Consider the following 21,068-nt stretch of genomic DNA (forward strand, 5'->3'; position numbering starts at 1 on the left):
TTCTTTTCTTATTACCCATCATATCAAGTAAAATTAGGTTTCACACAAATATAAATTGTACAATAAGAAAACAATGTTTTAAAATGTTACTTTAATTTGTTTGTTAGGGAAAATTTGATATATATAATTAATTTGTTATGAAATGAAAATCAGGATACAGACTTAGTTATTTAAAATTAAATCTAATTTATAAGAGATATTATGAATGCAGAGTAAAATTAATGTTATCAGAGGACATCCATTAATTACGTGAGCTCAGAATGGGAGGGAGGGTTCCAATGAAAACTCACCAAATCTCATTTAAACCGAGGGGGGGTGGGGTATAATAAAAAATGTGATCAACTTCAAAAAAGTATAAAATTTAAAAAAAAAAATTTTAGTGTTTATTGTGTCTGCTAAAATAAATCTCATGGCTATTAAAATCATTTAGTTTTTGCTTTGAATTTTATTCAATTTCAATTCAATTTTTCATTCACAATTTATTAATCAAAAATGATATGAGCTAAAATGACTTCATATTTTTTATATCACTGTAACATACCTACAACAATGCATATTTATTGCTGATTCTTCTATGCAGTCCTGATATATGTATTTTTAAAATAAAACTTATTTTACGCTCTCTTGCCTTGGGGAGTAAGCTGGTGACTGCGTGACGAGAGCGTTACGAAAACTGTAATCGAGTGAGGCGAACGGAGCAAGAGGTGCGAGCACACATTTTCTTTCTCTCTTAAGCAGTTACGTTATATATGTCATAAGGCCTGTAACATCTTGACAGATGATTTAATCAGTGTCTGTGTTATTTATGCGACAACGCCGTTCGTGGCTGAATAAGCCAATCCGTGAACGACACATTCGTCCACACTTTGGACACACATATTGGGGATTCATCGGTGGAGGAGCCCCCTCGCGATTGTGTCTCTTGGCACGCTTTTGAGCCAGGTCTTCGAACCAGGTGCTATCGTGGGTTTTGCAACCCGTGAAGATGGTCTTCCGCCACTCATTGCGGTTCGATGCTAGGTCTTCCCAAGAGTTGCGATCAATGTTAAATGCAACCATGTCACGTTTAGCGCAATCCCTGAAACACAGCATAGGTCGCCCCACGTTACGCTTTGCAAACGCAATTTGGCCCAATAAGGTTTGTCTAGGCAAACGCGCACTGCTCATTCGGTGTACATGTCCCAGCCATCTCAGGCGTTTCTGTTTGAGGAGAGCGACAACGCTAGGAAGCTGTGCAATCCCCAACACTCTCTCATTTGTTACTCTGTCCTTCCACGTGATGTTAAGTATGCTACGGAGACAGCGCATGTGGAAAGTGTTAAGTCTTCGCTCTTGTTTGGCGTACGACGTCCAGGTTTCGGCTCCGTACAAGAGTATGCTTAATATGCAAGTTTGATAGACTATCATCTTAGTCTTTGCGGTAAGGTGTTTGTTATTCCATACTCTTGTACGCAGCCTGCCGAACGTCGTGGCCGCTTTGCCGATGCGGATATCAATCTCTCCGTCAATGGAAAGATTGTTCGACACAGTTGACCCCAAGTAACAGAACTTGTCGACTACTTTCAAGGGTTCGCCTTCCAGCAAGATAGAAGGCTGGTAGGCGTAGCCCTGCGCTAGAATTACGGTCTTCGTTGCATTTATGGACATGGAGAACAGCGAAAATGCGTATGCAAACTTGTCCAACAAAGTCTGAAGCTCCCCGGGAGTTTTCGCCACGAAGGCTGCGTCGTCGGCATAGAGCAGACTATCGATATATAAATCCTCTCGTTTACAGGAAGATTTCAACTGGGCGGTACCAAACAATTTCCCATCCGCTCTTGTGTGTAGGTGAACTCCCTGTTGTGCATCACCGAAGGCAACTTTCAGCAGCAAGGAGAAAAATATGCCGAACAAAGTGGGTGCCAACACACAGCCCTGGCGAACCCCTCTTCGCATGTCGAAAGCGTCGGACATTTGGCCATCAAAGATAACGGTACCCTTCGTGTCATCGTGAAGAGATTTCACCAGCTTCAGCAGTTTTGGGGGACATCCTATTTTCTCAAGCGCGATGTATAGCCCCTCCCTACTCACCGTATCGAAAGCTTTATTTAAATCAACAAATGCGATCAGCAGGGGCGTGTTCTGCTCTCGGCACTTCTCTTGAAGTTGCCGAAGGGTAAAAATCATGTCCGTGGTTGACCGTTCAGAGCGAAAGCCACACTGGGCCTCAGGGTATACCCGTTCAGCAAGACTTTGCAGTTTAGTCAACATGACCCTTGCAAATAGTTTGCCAACGTTGTTGTTTGTAGTTGCATATATATATATATATAAATATAAAGAAAATATATATATATATAAATATAAAGAAAAAATATATATATATATATATCTCTATATCTATCTATAATCTATAATAATATATATATAAAAGCGAAAGGTCACTCACTCATCACGAAATCTCCGAAACTATAACACCTACAAACTTGAAATTTGGCAGGTAGGCTCCTTATAAGACGTAGGCATCCGCTAAGAACGGATTTTTACGAAATTCGACCCCTAATGGGGTAAAACGGGGGTTGGAAGTTTGTATGAAAGTCCTATGTTTTTGAAGTAAGAGACTTGAAATTTAAAATGTAAGCTCTATAGATGGTGAGGAGGTGTCCAAATAATGTATCGTAATATATATTTATTTAAAAGAGAAAGGTCACTGACTCACTCATCACGAGAACTCAAAAACCGCTGGGACCATCCAGTGGTTTTTAATCCATCCAGGATGGACGAAGATGAAATTTGGTAGGTAGGTAGATTATAGTAAGTAGACGTCCGCTAAGAACGGATTTTGCGATATTCCACCGCTAAGAGGGTTTAATTGGGGATGATAGTTTGTACGAAATATAAACAGCAGCTATAAGTTCGCCTGATAGGTTATTTATACTGCAGCCTGAAAATAAAGCTAAAAATGTGGTGTATAGAGAGGTTTTATAAAAATAACTATTAAATTATACTAAATTGTGCCTTTTAAAAAGTTACTCAGTGTGATAAGCATTTTAAGTGACTGAAATAAAAAAAAACAGTTTGCGTTAAACATCATAATAGTAATGCATATCTTCATAACCACGCGAACGTAGTCGCGGGCAACGGTTAGTGTATTATAAAACAAAGTCCCCAAAAGCGTATGTGGTCGATTCCCTCAAAATCTACTGAACGGATTTTCATGCGGTTTTACCAATGGAGAGAGTGCTTCAAGAGGAAGCTTAACGGAATGACTAAGTTTGCCGGTAAAACTTTGTGAAACACTGATTTCAACGCGGGCGAAGCCGCGGGCATAGCTATATATATATATATATATATATATATATATATATATATATATATATTTTCACCCCGGAGTTGATATTACGTCCTACATGGCGGTTTTTACCGATGATGTTGCGTCCGACTGACTTGTTGCATCCTATATACGGACGCAAGATTGACCATCTCTCAAATTCAACCAGAAGTAGTGTTAAGGTTAGTACAATGGCTTGGTGAAATATTGGCATGGACGTTGTTTTGTCACCGGAGTGCTTTTCGGCGTATTTCTTAGTTCCGCTGTTTAGCGCGCGAATTTTGGAGGTCGCTCCTGTGCGCCGTATATCAGTGGCGTTTATTCGATATTTTGTTTACGTATAACACGCCGATAATGTAGCTTCCGTATATAATAAAAGTTTTTATCAATTCTAATGTGTGATTTAATTGCGTCACAAAACGACATCGTCGAGGAGACGCAGACGTGAGGCTGACAGAGGTGAGGGGGCGGGGTTCGCACGCGACATGCAAGCGGCATGTTTTTGTTTGTATTTATTGCCGGCCAGCGCGGACGTAATGACGCTTGTGGTATAAATATAGTATATAGTGGAAGTAAAATAATAGGCACCATGAAAAGAAGTGCCAGGATACTCGCATTAGCAAGTAAGTATCCCATTAAGTATTAAAAATAATGAATAGGTAAGTACCTAGTAAGTTTTAATTTATACTTAGTTTTTAAATTTAAATCATCGTTATTATCTATAATGCATAGTATTAATTCTGTTTATTTGTTTTGTACAAAAAGAGGACAGTATTTGATTATAATACAAGTTCACAGTAATAATGAATGTTTTTCGTAGGTAATAGGTTAACGCGCGCGCGTAAACAAACACGACGCGACGTTGCTTTCTGTGCTGTGGTAGTTCCTCATGGTTGTCGTGATTGATGTAGATCGTTTTTTTAAAAGAAGTGATTTTAAAACCTATTTTAAAGACAAAATAAAATGGCCTTGGCCGTCGACCCATTTTGTAATACAAAAAAAATGTTTTAATTGTAGTGCAACGACCAAGAATAATATCAATATTATTACAAATCATTTTGTTCTACCTATGAAACCAAAGAACATAAAATCGCTATACAAATCTTCATTTTTCTGGTGCAGCATTTGTGAATATGCAATTTACGATCATTATCCTGACGACGAGTGTCCTGTTTGTTGTTGAACTGTTTCATAGGTACTTACCTGTCTAAAAGGATTTTGGATCGATTATATTAACTATGTACTACCTACATACCTACGTATATAATTTTCTTTGATAAGACTTATTGTATACAGATGTGTCGTAAATAGTGGATAATCTACGAGATAACTTACGAGACTACTGAACCAATTTAAATAATTCTTTCGCCATTAGAAAGCCACGGTAATGAGAAGTGAAATAGCCTATACAAGTGTCTCGAAACTCAACGTGAATATTAAAATATTTTCTTGATTATAATTTTCTCAGAACACTGTACAGCCTAGCCCATGACCCGGTGACCACTTGACGCTAGGTTTCGGGACACCTGCATAATTTCACGCAACTGGCTGTTGATATAAACATTATTTTTACTGTCTACTATTTAGGTTTAAAAATATCTTGAATAGTCTTTACACAGATACGTATGATTTATTTAACTGACTTTTATTGTTTTTCTTTTAGGAGGAAATAAAGAAAATTCACGTGATTTATTTGATTCAACGTTGTTCAATGAGGTTTGTACCTACATATCTACATGAATTTTAATATTTTTTAATAACCGTAACTGTTTCATGCTTACGACTTATTTAACGACTGTATGTTCTTTCCAGGAACAAATATCTGTTTCAAGTCCTGATTTTTCTGACACAGATTCCAATTATACACCGCCTATACAAGATGTAAGTAGAAGATTAAATAACCTATACATACCATTTCATATTGTTGAAAATCATATTGTAAAAACTTAATAAATTAATAACTTAATAAATTAAAAATATAGATCATTATGTTAATTTCATTTTTGCAGACTTCATCTGATGAATCTTACTTATACGATGACAAGATCTTGGATCGAGCTTGCTCATTTCGCAATGTACCTCATTCATCTGAAGAGTTTCATCAGACGAACTACTCATTATTACAACTTAAGCCCTTATCTGACAAAAATATTGAGCAGCCTTTAAATGAAGAAACCTCGGTAATCTGTAGTGATAGTATTTTAAGTGACATAAGTAATTCACCTGGCATAACTCTTACTGTGGATAGTAGATTATTAAAACCGGTATCCATATCGACACATAAATCTAATTCTATTGTTTCGGGGGACACTGCAACTGTTAGTAATACCAACCCCCAACCCAATACCCAAGAAGATGAGCTTACAAACGATGACGATGTAATAATACCAAAGAAACTACCTAAATGCAACCGTGTTATCCGAGGTAAGGACTACTGTTTTTTCTGTGAATGTTTTGTTTTAAATTTTGCCAGACATTTAACTAGACATCATGTTTATGAACCTGAAGTCCAAAAAATTTTATCGGTGTCCAAAAAGAGTCAAGAGAGAAAAAACCTTATCATAGCACTACAAAAAAAAGGAAATTTTATTCAAAATTCAGTAGAAGTTACTAAACCCATGCGAAAACAAAAATTTACAGATTATTTGCCCTGCACAAACTGTCTGGGTTTCTACTCAAAGAAACTTTTGTGGAAACATAAGAAAAAGTGCACACAAAATTCGAATAAAACTACTGTAAATGTTCAATCTGAAGCCCAAAACCTATTATTAAGACATTTAAAAATAGATGAAAAACTTAAGGATACTGTATTTCTGCGAATGAGAGCCGATAAAACATCACTTGTTGCCAAATCAGATGCCCTAATATGTGCTTTTGGAACCCAGTACATGAAAACCCACAGGGAAAAACATTTTGTTAACGTAATTTCTCGAAAAATGAGGGAATTAGCGAAATTGTTGCAAGAAATGAAAAAGATTAATCCTTCCATAAAAGATTTATTTGACGCACTAAGACCGATACACTACGACACCATTGTGGCAGCTACAAAAATAGTGGGAAAGTATGACTCTGAAAAAGATAGATTTGAATCACCTACATTTGCTATGAACATTTCTACTAGTATAAAACAATGCTGCAATATAGCAATTTTATTTGCATTAAAAAAACAAGGACCTTACATGGAAACAAACACGGCAGAAATAGAGGCAAACCTAAAAACTTTAATTCAAATCATTGACTCTAATTGGAAATTTGATATTTCTAGTCAAGCAGCATCTGATCTTAACACAAATAAGTGGAATAAAGTAACTATAGTCCCGTTAGCAAATGACTTAAAAATCCTAAAAGAATACCTCGGAAAAAAATCAGAAGACGCTGCGAACAAAATCAAAGAAGGTTTATTTAATATTTCGACTTATATTCAGCTATTAGAGACTGTATATTGTAGGGTTTTGTTACTGAACAGACGCCGGCCTGGAGAGCTTCAGAGAATCAAAGTTCACGATGATTTAGAATCTGATAATAATGCTGCTCATAAATACGAAGAGTTTGACCGGGCTCTTACTGTATCGGAAAGGGTCTTGGTACAGAAATTTAAAAGAGTTGTCATTAGGGGCAAGCGTGGGCGTGGGGTTCCTGTTTTATTTAGTAAGGAGGTTCAAGAGGACATTAAATTATTACTCTCGATCAGAGACACATTTGTTTCAACATCAAATCGTTTTTTATTTGGTAATCCAGGTTTTGAAAATACAATATATGGTTACAAAGTACTAGAAAGGCATGCGAGGCTATCTGGAGCAAAAAATCCGAAAGCCATTTCATCTACAAGGCTTAGGAAACATTTAGCCACGTTATCACAAATATTCAGTATGTCTGAAAATGACATGGAACAGCTAGCTACATTTATGGGCCATACAAATGATGTACACAAAAAATCATATCGGCTACCGGATGATGTCTACCAAACTGCCAAGATATCTAAGCTGCTCATCCTTATGGAAGATGGGAAAGCAGACGCTTTCAGAGGCAAATCCCTGGATGAGATTGAGCTTGATTTAAATGAACAATTAGATGAAGGGATGACAGAAAATGAAGTTATTTTAGATTATGATGTCGAGTCACCTGGACGAGCACAAGATATAACAGACGGAAATACGTCACGACTACCGCGATCACCATCACCACCACCTCAGCCAGGACGGCCTGGTCTTCAAACAAATACTTTGGATTCTGATCATCACGTCAAGAAAGGCAAAAAGAGGACTCTGATACCATGGACTGAAGAACAAAAAAAAGTGTGCTCTGCATTTTTTAAACATCATATAAAAAACAAACAACCACCTAAAAGACATGAATGTGAGGCTCTTAAAGAGAAACACCGAGACCTCCTGCATAATAAAGATTGGCTCAAAATAAAAGTATTTATACAAAACACACTAAGAAATAGACCTGGTAATTGTTCATTCAAAATTTGTCGTTTAGTCTTAGCTCTCTATCAATATCATTTATTTCTGTCATTCTTGCCGGGTGGTTACATAATTATAATACCTAGGCACCAGACTACTTCCGAAAACTGAAAGAGGGTATTCAGACAATGTTTTTGAACACAACCATGATGAAAATTTGCGAAAAAAATATTCGATAATTTGTGGCTTTTTTTAATATTTCCGACCAGATACGAGTAGTATAACAAAACAGCAATCTATTTTTGTGACTAATTCATTTATTTAAAGCAAAAAATCAATAAAAACACAAAAAACGGCATGTATCGCTAACGCGGCGCCTGCTGATCGGTCAGCTGATGGAGGTCAACGGCCCCATTTACTACCTCACCTTTCAGTTTTCGGGCGATGTCTACTTCCAGCCTGTATATTGTCATGTAAGTAATAAATATTGTGCCTCATCTTTTAATACTATATAGAGCCTAAGTATTAATAGCGATAAAAGCAACAACTGTTTAATATTTAGTGACGTGAATGCCTACCTCAATGAGTTTGATTTTTTTATGTTTAAATAAGAGTATTGTTGCGTAATTTTTATTTTTGAGATTTTGGACTGATTTATTTTATGTTTGATAGATACGTTAATAATTTTTAAACGTTTTTATTTTACTTTTTGACGCCTAAAGGGCTTTTTTATTTTTGAGACTTTGTACAGATAACGAATACGGCTAAACGAATTTCATTTGTAAATTTTTTTCGACGTGTCACGTGGGCAGAGCCACGGATGAAAACTAGTATTGCTTACATACACAAGTTAATTATAGTCAATGACACAGTAAATTAGCCTCTCAACTGGTCGTTCTTAAAATTGTTATTTTCTTAAATTACTTTTATGTTCCGATTTCGGTGTATTTGATTTGTCCGACACTTTGATTATTATGACTATGGGTTTATTATTGTACCAACTTGATTTGTAAACAATAAAACTTAAAAATACTTACTACCGAAACAATTGTTTTATTTTGTTTTCATACTTAAGTTCAGAAGAAACACGGTCACATAAACAAAATGCTCCCACCTAAACCTAAATATCATATCCTTAATATTTTTTAGTTAGCCTAGCGGACTTAGCTAATTATAATTTAAAATTTTATTAATCTATGTCATATAGGGATAACTTGTTTTTAATGTCTGTTATATATACTCCAAGTTATATAAATAAGTATTTTATTTTAATCGACTTCATAAAAAGAGATGATTCTCTATTCATACATACATATCGTCACTCCTGTCCCCCATTGGGGTGGACAGAGACCACGTCACGCAATGAATTTATTGGGATCTATTATATAGGTACCTATGTATGTATCGATATAGCATAAGGTTAGGAGGAAGCAACAAACTTAGCAGTTTATGGCGTACATACAAAAATAATATACGGTACCGATATAATCTCAAATATAGTAAGGAGTCATTCAATTAGTAGAATGCATGGAGTTAATATAGTACAATATACGGTATCAATATATCCATGCATTTAGATGGATGTCGGAAAAACGATTAAATGCATGGAACGAATACAAAAATATACAATGTGTCACATGATTTCCATCGAGAACGGACGCAAAAAACCAGCGAGAATTATTTCAAATTGAATATCTAATTTTCGTACCTAAACAAAATTTCTCGTCGACAATAGAATTCATATGACAACAATGTAACTATATTCGCACGAATAACAATTAAACAGTCATTGGAAATGGTAGACGCCATAGGGTTCGACTTTGAAAAGACGCAACAAGTCTTCGGCGATTTAAATATATATATATATATATATATATATATATATATATATATATATATATATATATATATATATATATATATATATATATATATATATATATATATATATATATATATATAACTATATATATATATATATATATATACATATGACAGTGCAAGCCTATAACTAAAGAAGTTTTACTTCACTCGTGTGATATAAAGCACACTCGTTTTTTTTTTCTTAATTTTATTTTTAAACAAAACTGAATAATTCTGTTTGCTCGCAAACGAAAAATAAACCGACTTCAATTACATCGTAGTAATACAACGACGAAAAAATAGTCAAGTAACTACCCGTTATCAAAGATTACTCAAAAAGTAGTTATTAGACCTCGATAAAATTTTAATGTAACCATCTATGATAAACATCAGTTTTCGATTAAATTAAAAATTATCAAAATCGGTACACCCAGTAAAAACTTATTGTGGATTTTCGAGTTTCCCTCGATTTCTCTGGGATTCCATCATCAGATCCTCGTTTCCTTATCCTGCGCATAGCTGTCAGGATCAAGTCGTAATCGTAAAGATTTTTTGAAAATTTCCAATTTTAGAACAAACGGTTCCAACTTACTGAGGTAGGAAAATAACATTACATCGGTCTTACATAAAGAAAAATATAATTCACTAATGATTACACAACCTATATATTCGTGTTGTCAATTGAAATAATTTTTAAGTATAATATAATATATCACGTTGACATCCAACATTTTAATTAATCTAAAAACTAATTAAAAGCAGAATTCTGCCGTCTTATGACTAAAAACACTTAAAAAGCAATAGTATTTTTATTTTAACATGGGTAGGAAAATAATATTGTTAAAATGTCTCCGTCGCGTCGTGTACAACATATTATCTTATCATCATTTCAATAGTTGAGATATGAAGAAAAAAAAAACGTTTTGTTTTGTTAATGTTTTCTGTCTATTTCATCATTTCTTTATCTGTATTAATACTATAAAGTTGAAAAGTTTGTTTGTTTGAACGCGCTAATCTTTGGAAGTATCGGTTCGAAATGAGAAAATATTTTTGTATTGCATAGTCCATTTACCATGGATGGCGCTATTTAATATTTTAGTACGTTTTTTCCTGAAATTAGCGCGCGTGAAACCGCGGGGAACAGCTATTTTATTGTATGCTGAAAAATGCTTGAGGAAAAACTAAAATATATATATATAAAAATCTACAATCATCATGATTAGTATAACACCCACAAAAGATACGATACATCTTTACCTAGGTTTTTTTGGTATAATTCAACTAATGAGATTCATAAGTACTCTATTGCTTTTGTTCATTCCATCAAAATTCCTAAAGTTTTTATATCTTTAAAGAAAACGTAATAAAATAACAATACTAAATAACATAATACAAACGATTAAAATTATTAATATTAATTTAACACGAAACTATAATTAATTATTTTAGATGAAGACATACAGCACCATTTAAACATTTTAGCATTTCTACTTACATTTTTTCACTCTTTAATATAAATAATAACAGGTCTAATCAATTAATTTCTTCATATAGTAAATATTATTACATTTATTGTATTGGATGTGTATTAAACAAATGTATATTTTATCTTAAAATAAACACTTTTACCGAATACTAGGTACTACACCATTTGTACTTAACTAGCTGCTTATTAAATAACATTAAATTAATATTGCATTTTACAAGACATTCATAAAACGAAACATATTGAAATAAAAAAGGTCAACCGACCATGACGTGAATTAACGTACCTACTCGTACATACAAAATATTTAATTGTTTTCGATTATTAATATTTTGAATTCAATAAATTTAAGAAAATACATACGAATATTATAAATGTGAATGTAAGTTTGTTTGTTACGCTTTCTCGCGAAAACTACTTAACCGATCATCATGAAACTTTGTACACATATTCTTGGAGGTATTAGAAGTAACATAGGATACTTTTTATTTTAAAAAAAATGCGAAAGATAAAATCTCTCTTTAATACTTATTTAATAGCTTTCAATGCGGGCGAAGCCTCGGGTATAAGCTAGTATAATATACTTTTACACATTTGATAAAAATAGGAGTAAGCCTATTTTAATACTATTGTCACTAAGATTCTCTCGGAAAATTGTATATGCAACAATTTATAAATAAAAATAACATTAAAGGGAAAGTGCTTTGAAACGGTTCATGATTCCATTATTTAAATTTTTTTGTTGAAATATATTTTATTAAGTGTAGTAAAATTTCATGCCAGTACTCAATCAAGTAGTAAAATGAAAGAGTATTAAGTAAAACTAACAATGATATAGTACCGAGTAATGCCTAATGTCGGAGTAATGAAAGTATATGAATAAAAAAAAGGTCGTTATATTTTGAACCAAAAACAAAACCTAACCCGTCATAATAATCGTAAAATCTTTTCCGTTTAATGAACGACGTTTATATTTAAAATGATCTACTGTTAAAACTTCATAATCTCATCAATCATTTCATAAAGATTGTAAGCATAAGTAAACTTGTTAAATTATATAAAATATTTAGAGTTTAAATTAAAACTTAAAATAAGCACACTAAATTCATACGATGGAAGTCATTAAAATAAATACAATAACGTACAACAATTAAAAGGCAGTAAAAGTATTAAATGAGTAATTGTTTGTTATGTAAGGTACATTCTAGTTTTGAAACAATTAAGTACAAGTGTCAAAATACTTTACTAGTGCAATATAACTTTACATAAATGTGACAATAAAGCATAGGTACTTTTAATGATTTGCTTAACTCAGATTTACACTAAACTCTTTTAGTACACACTTATCACCAAATTACGTTGCCATATTTAATTAAACAAATAATTAGAATTTAAAATCAAAAAGATCTCATATCATCATCATCATAGGAATGTTTCGCTTATAATTTCGTTTTTCAAATAATTCATAAGGAATCATTCTTTTTATTATAACAGTAATAATAAGTACACTCAATGATAAATCAAGAGAGATGATGAAAATTAATGTTATGTAAGGCTGAATTTTGTTTCAATTAAAGAGGGCTAGGATTTTTTACATGGAACGTGATCTATAACACCTACAGAAGCCCCATTGATATATATATATATATATATATATATATATATATATATATACAGGGTTACAGGAAAAGTCGACCTAGATCCGTTAAGGGCGTGTAGTACACACCATTTCTGAATGATTTCACTATGGAACCCCCCATCCTAAACTTAACCGTTTTCGAGATATTCGAGTTTTAATTTTTTTTATGAAAATGCCCAATTTTTCGGCTATTGAATTGAATATTTTGAATTTTTTTGACTCTTATGATTATTTTTTTGGTTTTTTACATGAAGAATGAGATGCTTAATGACCTCAATGACTAAAATTGCACGTAAGTTAACTAAATAGGTCGTTGTAGACGATCGAAACTTAAGAAAATAAGTGCAAATTATAAAAAAATATTTTTCTTTTCTGGATATCTCAAAAAATTATTATGGCACTTGCTCTGCAGATGTGCTTAAGAACATCTACATTTTATCAACTATCCAATGAGGTATAACAACCTAGGGTTGTATTTAAACTCATAGAAAAAAACATAGTTGAAAAGGTTCAGGTAGTAGGTCTAACGTAGGTCGGCTATTGTCCTTCAAGTTAATCCGGTGCGTGTGAGCGAGACAACTTAAGATTTATGCAGGTGAGAGTGAGAAAAATAATGTGCAAAAACAAGATCTGAATGGTGATACTTATGAAAATTTCTTAAGAGGTGACTTAGGTGACCTTCTAAATGATCTCCCATTAAAATTACTGCGGGACATGTGGTTTCAACATGATGGCTGCCCTGCTCATTTCAGAAGAAGCGTTAGGGAATGGTTGGACACTAACTATCCTAACAAATGGATTGGACGAGGTGGGCCTTTACCCTGGCCAGCCAGATGTCCCGATCTGACCCCCATGGATTTTTATGTATGGGGGCACATGAAGAGCCTCGTTTACAGTGAGCCCAACCCCATATCGTCAGTGGAAGTTCTCATAAGACGACATAAGAAGGACATTAACCATTGGTGTAGTGAAAAGTGGACTACGTGAAAGAATGAGAAAATGTGTGCGAAATAGAGGTGGACACGTGGAACATGAACTTCAAAAACATTAGGTGAATAAATGTTATTTTGAACTGATTTATTGTTTCATTTAGCTTACTACAATCACCGACGCTCTTGTAATGATGATGATGCTGAACTTAAGTCAAATTAATTAAATAAGCGCTATTTATTCTGACTGCCATGTAGCCTTAGAAACTAAGTTTCACCTTTGAGGTTAGTAAATAACCTAGAGTGTTATACTTCGTTGGATAGCTGATAAAATGTAGATGTTCTTAAGCACATCTGCAGAGCAAGTGCCATAATAATTTTTTGAGATATCCAGAAAAGAAAAATATTTTTTTATAATTTGTACTTATTTTCTTAAGTTTCGATCGTCTACAACGACCTATTTAGTTAACTTACGTGCAATTTTAGTCATTGAGGTCATTAAGCATCTCATTCTTCATGTAAAAAACCAAAAAAATAATCATAAGAGTCAAAAAAATTCAAAATATTCAATTCAATAGCCGAAAAATTGGGCATTTTCATAAAAAAAATTAAAACTCGAATCTCTCGAAAACGGTTAAGTTTAGGATGGGGGGTTCCATAGTGAAATCATTCAGAAATGGTGTGTACTACACGCCCTTAACGGATCTAGGTCGACTTTTCCTGTAACCCTGTATATATATATATATATATATGTAAAGAAAAAATATTATTTTCTTTACTTTAAATATTCCCTATATTTATAATTTATATAGACAACATAGGAAACCTTTTTTATTCGGTTTGTTATATCTGGTTGATAGATAAGATTGTCTAGCTGTCACGACGAAACAATTATTGATTAATATTTAAAAGATAGTTATTTAAGAAATTATTTGTGATTTTGGATTCGACACTGGAATTAATAACATTAAATGTCGTTTCTTTTATTACAGGTAAAGTTATGTTATTATGTTTTAATTTATGTGAATTTCATGTACCTAAGTAAAGTCAACAAAATAAATCTTTTATTACAGAGAAACTCAATTGTGTTTTAATTGATTGTGTCGTCTAAATCACAAGAAAATTTTATCTTACAAAACGACATTTCTTGTCAAAAAAAAAAATAAAAAAATGGAAAAGCTGAAATTTTCATTTCAAGTAAAACCAACGCCAGACGGAAAGTCAAACTATATTGCCATAACCTCAATTTTCACACAAGATGAAAAAGTTTTCCTGGTGCCTGAAGAATATCAAGCAGCATCACTTCACAAACATATCCTAACCTCTAAAGCTTACGCTACAGTGAGAAATTCATTAAAAAAAAGACATCAGACTAGAAGTGTGTGGATAAAAACAACAAAAGATATCTTAGAAACATACTTTGATGAAGCTGAGAACATGATTTTTCAAGACCAATTTTTAGAGGAAATTACACAAGGACAGTTGGCTGCTATCAATAAAAATAACTCAGAAGATCCTATGGTGAAAATTTTGGAACAATTGGTTGATGATCAACAAAATAAAGAAAAACAAAGTATTAAAAAACTAGCCGACAAATTTGTAATAGAGAAATTTGATGGAAGAAATATAAGTGCCTCACACTGGATGGAAGTATTTGAAAAAGAATGTGCAAGGTTTGAATTAGTGAAATGTGAAGAGAAAATTGAAATTTTCAGATTATTCCTAGAAAGAACGTGCACTGACTGGTACTCTTCCATGATGATCAAGCATGGTTTTCAATCAAAGTGGTCGGAATGGAAATCAAATTTTTTGCAAACCTATGCTAATAAAGGTTGGAGTACTAGCAAATATGCCTTATCATTCAGATATCAGTCAGGGTCTTTACTAGAATATGCAATAAAAAAAGAGAGGCTTATGCTTGAAATTAGAAAAACAATTGACCACGGGACCCTAATTGACATAATTGCGGCCGGCTTACCAGATTTTATAACGGAAAGGATTAATAAAGAGGAAGTTGAACACACAAGCGACTTATTTAATGAACTTGGAAAGTTAGAACATTTGGTTACAAAGAAGAAATTTATTAAAAAAAAAGAAGATACTAAGCCGGTGAAAGAAAATTGTAGCATCTGCGAGAAGTTAAAGAAAGGAGTGCGCTATCATTCGGAAGATTCATGTTGGTTCAAAACAAGAATTAATAATGAAAAAGAAAAAGAAAAGAAACAAATAAAGCTCATCAACAATGCAGAATTAGAATGTGAACTACAATATCAAGACCCAAAAAACTAATAGTGCCGCCATTAATTAAAGTGAAATTAGTATTGAATAAAAACGTTGAAGTATTTGGAATCTATGACTCTGGTTCTAATGTGTCATTGATAAATTCAAGATTGCTGAAAATAAACAATAAGGAATCGAGTTATTTAAATAATACTAATTTAAAAACGATTAATGGCGTAAAAAAGGCAAAAGGCTTAATAGCACTTAATATAAGAATTTTCAATGTTGATAAAACAATGAATGTGTTTGTAATAGACGAAGAAAATTTCGATCATGACTTCCTAATTGGACTAGATTGTATAAAGGAGTTTTACTTAATTCAAGATGAAAACTTGGAAATCAATCAAAAAATACCTATACAAGAAAGGGAAATAATTTCTAACGAAGAAATAGAATCAAACATTGATATTCCAAAGGAACAGAAATTTGATAATTTAGTAAACTTCAACGAAAACATCATTGAAGAAAATTTCAAAATTAGCATAAATCACCTGAACTATCAACAACAAAAAGTGATTGATGACTTAATAGAAACCAATAGATCTGTATTTGCAAAGGACAAGTATGACATCGGGACGGTAACAGATTATGAAGCACACATTGACCTGCTAGTAGAAAAATACTGCAGCAAAAGGCCATATCGTTGCACAATTGAAGATAAAAAAGAGATTGAAAACCAGATAGCACACTTATTGGAAAAAAATATAATAGAAGAATCATACAGCCCGTTTGCAGCCCCAGTTACATTAGCCTACAAAAGAGATGAAAATAAAAAATCAAGATTGTGCATAGATTTTCGAGACCTAAATAAGATAGTGGTTCCACAATCACAACCATTCCCGCTTATTGAAGACCTAGTAGTTAAAACAAGGGACTGTAAGTTTTTTTCAACATTGGATCTGAATTCAGCGTTTTGGTCAATACCTCTGCGAGTCACAGACAGACACAAAACTGCATTCGTCACGCACGAAGGTCATTATCAGTGGACTTGCTTACCATTCGGCTTGAAGACTTCACCAGCCATATTCCAGAGAATAATGTGTAATATAATAAGGAAACATAAACTCGGAAAGTTCACAGTAAGTTACATTGATGACATCCTAATATTTTCAAAGACGTTCTCGGACCATGTCGAACACTTAAAACAGATATTTCAAGCAATAAAAAAAGAGGGTTTACGACTGAAATTTTTAAAATGCAAGTTTGCAGCTGACTCAGTTAAATATCTGGGACATATAATCCAGAATAATACAGTTACACCTCTGAAGGACAACTTAATATCAATAAAAAATTTCCCCACCCCAAGAACACAAAAAAATGTGAGACAATTTTTGGGAAAAATAAATTTCTATCACAAATATGTACCAAACATAGCCATAAAATTAGAACCATTACATAACCTGTTGAGAAAAGGACAAACTTTTAACTGGACAAAGGCATGCCAGGAGTCATTTGAAGAGATGAAACAAATATTATGTTCTCAACCAATATTAACCATTTTTGATCCAAACTTGCCCATTCACATTTACACAGATGCCAGTATATTAGGAGTAGGAGCAGTTCTAAAACAGCCACAAGAGAATAATGAAGAAAAACCGGTAGCATACTTCTCAAAAAAATTGAATGAAGTACAGAAGAGGAAGAAAGCTATATACCTAGAGTGCCTGGCAATCAAAGAATGTGTAAAGTATTGGCAGCACATGCTAATAGGTAAAAAATTTACGGTATTCTCAGATCACAAGCCATTGGAGAATATGAATATAAAATCAAGAACTGACGAAGAATTAGGAGATCTGACATACTACCTATCACAATATGAGTTCCAAATTAAATACTCCCCAGGTAAATACAACATCGAAGCTGATTGCCTAAGCAGAAATCCAGTTTTAGAGCCAAATGAAAACCAGGAAGAACAGCTTAAAATCGTTAACATAATAAAACTAGAAGATATTTTAGAAAATCAAGAAAAAAATGAAAAGATACAAAACAGAAAAGACAAATTAATAAAGAAAAACAACGTTTATTACAAGACAGTACAGAAAAAAAATAAGATAATTCTAACAGAGAAGTTCAGTTTAGAACTTATCGAAAAGGTACATAAAGACTTAGGACACATAGGAATTAAACAAATGCAAAGAATGATCAGTTCATTATACACAGCAGAAAATATGTCGAAAAACATAAAAAGGGTATGTGAAAGTTGTATAGTATGTATAAAAAACAAATCAAGAGGACAAAACAAATATGGATTGATGTCACACTTAGGTCCCGCCACAAAACCTTTTGAGATATGTTCCATCGATACCATTGGAGGCTTTGGGGGTTCGAGGTCAACCAAGAGATACTTGCACCTACTATCAGATCATTTCACTAGGTACGCATATATTTTGACGTCAAGTACGCAAAATGCAAATGATTTCATCAAACTAGTGAAAAATTGTGCGGAAACCCACGAAATTGGCTTGATTCTCTCAGATCAATACCCAGGTATCAACTCCAGAGAGTTTAAACGTTTCTTAGACGAAAATAACATACCAATAATATTTACTGCTGCGAACTCGCCCTTCTCAAATGGCTTAAATGAAAGACTCAATCAAACATTAGTCAACAAAATCAGGTGCAAGATAAACGAAAAGGACACAAAAAGAGCATGGACAACTATAGCACAAAATTGTGTAAAAACATATAATGAAACAGAGCATTCTGTCACTGGATATGCACCAGAATATCTATTGAACGGTACGGACGTTACAATTTTGCCAAATGAGTTAAGACTCAAGAAGGCCAATCATGCTTTAATCGAAGATAGGAAAAGAGCTCTGGAAAACACGATCAAATCACATAATTACAATAAGACGATTTACGATAAAAATCGAAGAAATGTAGACTTGAAAGTGGGTGACGCAGTTTTTGTCGAAAATGGAAACAAATTGAACAGGAAAAAGCTCGACGAATTGAGAATTGGACCCTACAAAATCTTGGAAAAAATATCGAACACAATTTACAAAATAAGCACTGATCAAAAAAAATCAGAGTCCAATTTCTTCCACATCTCAAAACTGACGCCAGCTCCTGCCCTGACATAGTCTTAAAGCTTTTCTTCTCTTGGAGGGGGAGATGTAAAGAAAAAATATTATTTTCTTTACTTTAAATATTCCCTATATTTATAATTTATATAGACAGCATAGGAAACCTTTTTTATTCGGTTTGTTATATCTGGTTGATAGATAAGATTGTCTAGCTGTCACGACGAAACAATTATTGATTAATATTTAAAAGATAGTTATTTAAGAAATTATTTGTGATTTTGGATTCGACACTGGAATTAATAACATTAAATGTCGTTTCTTTTATTACAGGTAAAGTTATGTTATTATGTTTTAATTTATGTGAATTTCATGTACCTAAGTAAAGTCAACAAAATAAATCTTTTATTACAGAGAAACTCAATTGTGTTTTAATTGATTGTGTCGTCTAAATCACAAGAAAATTTTATCTTACATATATATATATATATATATATATATATATATATATATATATATATATATATATATATATATATCACTAAAATCATAAATATATCACATAGTACATATTATATTAGCTTTGCCAGATTATTATTTGAGTGATGACTATGTCTTAAAAAAAAATTACATATTTATACACTAAAACTAAGTTTTCTTCTTAAAAATATTCTGTAAGTTCATATTAGTTTTAGACTGTTGGAATATTTGTGTGACCCTCCTGCCGACTTCCTGTGCGGCTTGCAGGTTTGTAGTCGGTCTAGGTGAGGGGTCTCGCGGTACTTCACTGGAACCTACAACGTGCAGTAGTGCTTCTATCGCTGGCTTGTACTGAGACAGAGACGGAGCTTGGACGATTTCTTCCAGTTTCCTGTCCAATCGTGTAATTTTAACTTTAATAAGGTAAATATTATAAATATTAGAACAGAACAGTAAAAATTCATTGCAAACACATAAAAAATATTCATATAAGTAAAAATAAATAAAAAAATTCAAATCGGTTTTTGTCACTAAAAGTGGTCTTTTTTTTTCTTTTTCAATCTATTCATAAGGAGATATGGATAAATTGAAAGAAAATTTAACAATTGTAAACAGTGCTTAGTTTTTTAAGTATATCATTATAACAAATATTTTTTTTTTTAATGTTTAACATTAAAAATATTTATTATAATCATAAACTAAATAACATCTAGACGATCTAGATTTTAATCAGGTTTATGTCGTTTTTTCGTATTTTATTACAATTTCATCATTTACTATAATCCTTTTAAAAAATCTCAGACAAACAGTATAATAACAGGAAAATGTTAAAATATATTCCTATTAGGTCAATTCCTCTTACATATAGCATAAATAAATTCATTTAATTTTATTAATTAATTAACATTTGATACAATTTTATCAACATAAATCCAGTAAAAGTTTAAAGATATGCATTGAAACTTGGGAGTACGAATAAAAGAATTTTTTATTTCTAATGGAAATGGGGTAAACAACAATTTTTACATTAAAATAAATATTAAGAAATCATTATTTGAGAATCAGAATTATAGCGTATGTAAGAATATTACGCGCTTTTATTCACACGGATAACTATCGTAAGTTTTGATATGTATTTCGTAATTTATATCGGCTAACTCACCTATCATATCAATAATCTTATCGACATTTCAAATTAAAGGTCGATATAAAATAAATAGTATTTTATTCTTATTTCGTTTTTAATCTATGAGGATTGAGCATTTTTTTCGTTGCATTCAGCGTGTAACATCCCACTGCTGGGCATAGGCCTCTTTTTCTACGTAGGAGAAGGATCGGAGCTTAATCACCACAACTCTCCACTGCGGATCAGCGGATATGTTCCCTACTATGAGTAACAACGCCTTAAAACACGGACGGTTTGCGGGTTCGATTCCCGCTCGGGATAGATATTTGTATTATCCGGTTTGGATATCTGTTCTTGTGGATCTCCCCATCGTGGCTCGGAAAGCACGTCAAGCCATCGCTCACGGTTGTTATCGTAAATACCTGACAGCGACCTTTACTCGTAGTAGAGAACGTATCCGCCGACCCGCAGTGGAGCAGCGTGGTGCATAAGCTAAAATCCTTCTACGCGGAGAAAGAGGCCTATG

At 32.9% G+C, this 21,068-nt stretch overlaps 1 protein-coding gene and 2 long non-coding RNA genes across 3 annotated transcripts in view; 2 read left to right on the top strand and 1 right to left on the bottom strand.

Annotated features, from left to right (window-relative positions):
- The first annotated feature begins 4,921 nt into the window (after positions 1-4,921).
- Positions 4,922-5,670, top strand: LOC123659930. Its single transcript, XR_006744099.1, has 3 exons — positions 4,922-5,023; positions 5,120-5,188; positions 5,317-5,670. It is a non-coding gene; the product is annotated as an uncharacterized LOC123659930 (long non-coding RNA).
- An 8,705-nt stretch (positions 5,671-14,375) lies between these two features.
- On the top strand, positions 14,376-14,824 carry LOC123659929. The gene is made up of 2 exons (XR_006744098.1): positions 14,376-14,622; positions 14,704-14,824. It is a non-coding gene; the product is annotated as an uncharacterized LOC123659929 (long non-coding RNA).
- Positions 14,825-19,584: 4,760 nt separating this feature from the next.
- The window catches only part of LOC123659395 (RAB11-binding protein RELCH homolog), a 29,750-nt gene continuing 28,266 nt past the window's right edge, over positions 19,585-21,068 (bottom strand). Inside the window, exon 22 of the mRNA XM_045594610.1 lies at positions 19,585-19,807. Coding sequence (XP_045450566.1) covers positions 19,585-19,807 — 223 coding nt within the window. The remainder of the gene's footprint in view (positions 19,808-21,068) is intronic.

This window comes from Melitaea cinxia, chromosome 14 (genome assembly GCF_905220565.1).
Source record: "Melitaea cinxia chromosome 14, ilMelCinx1.1, whole genome shotgun sequence".
NCBI classification, from domain to species: Eukaryota; Metazoa; Arthropoda; class Insecta; order Lepidoptera; family Nymphalidae; genus Melitaea; species Melitaea cinxia.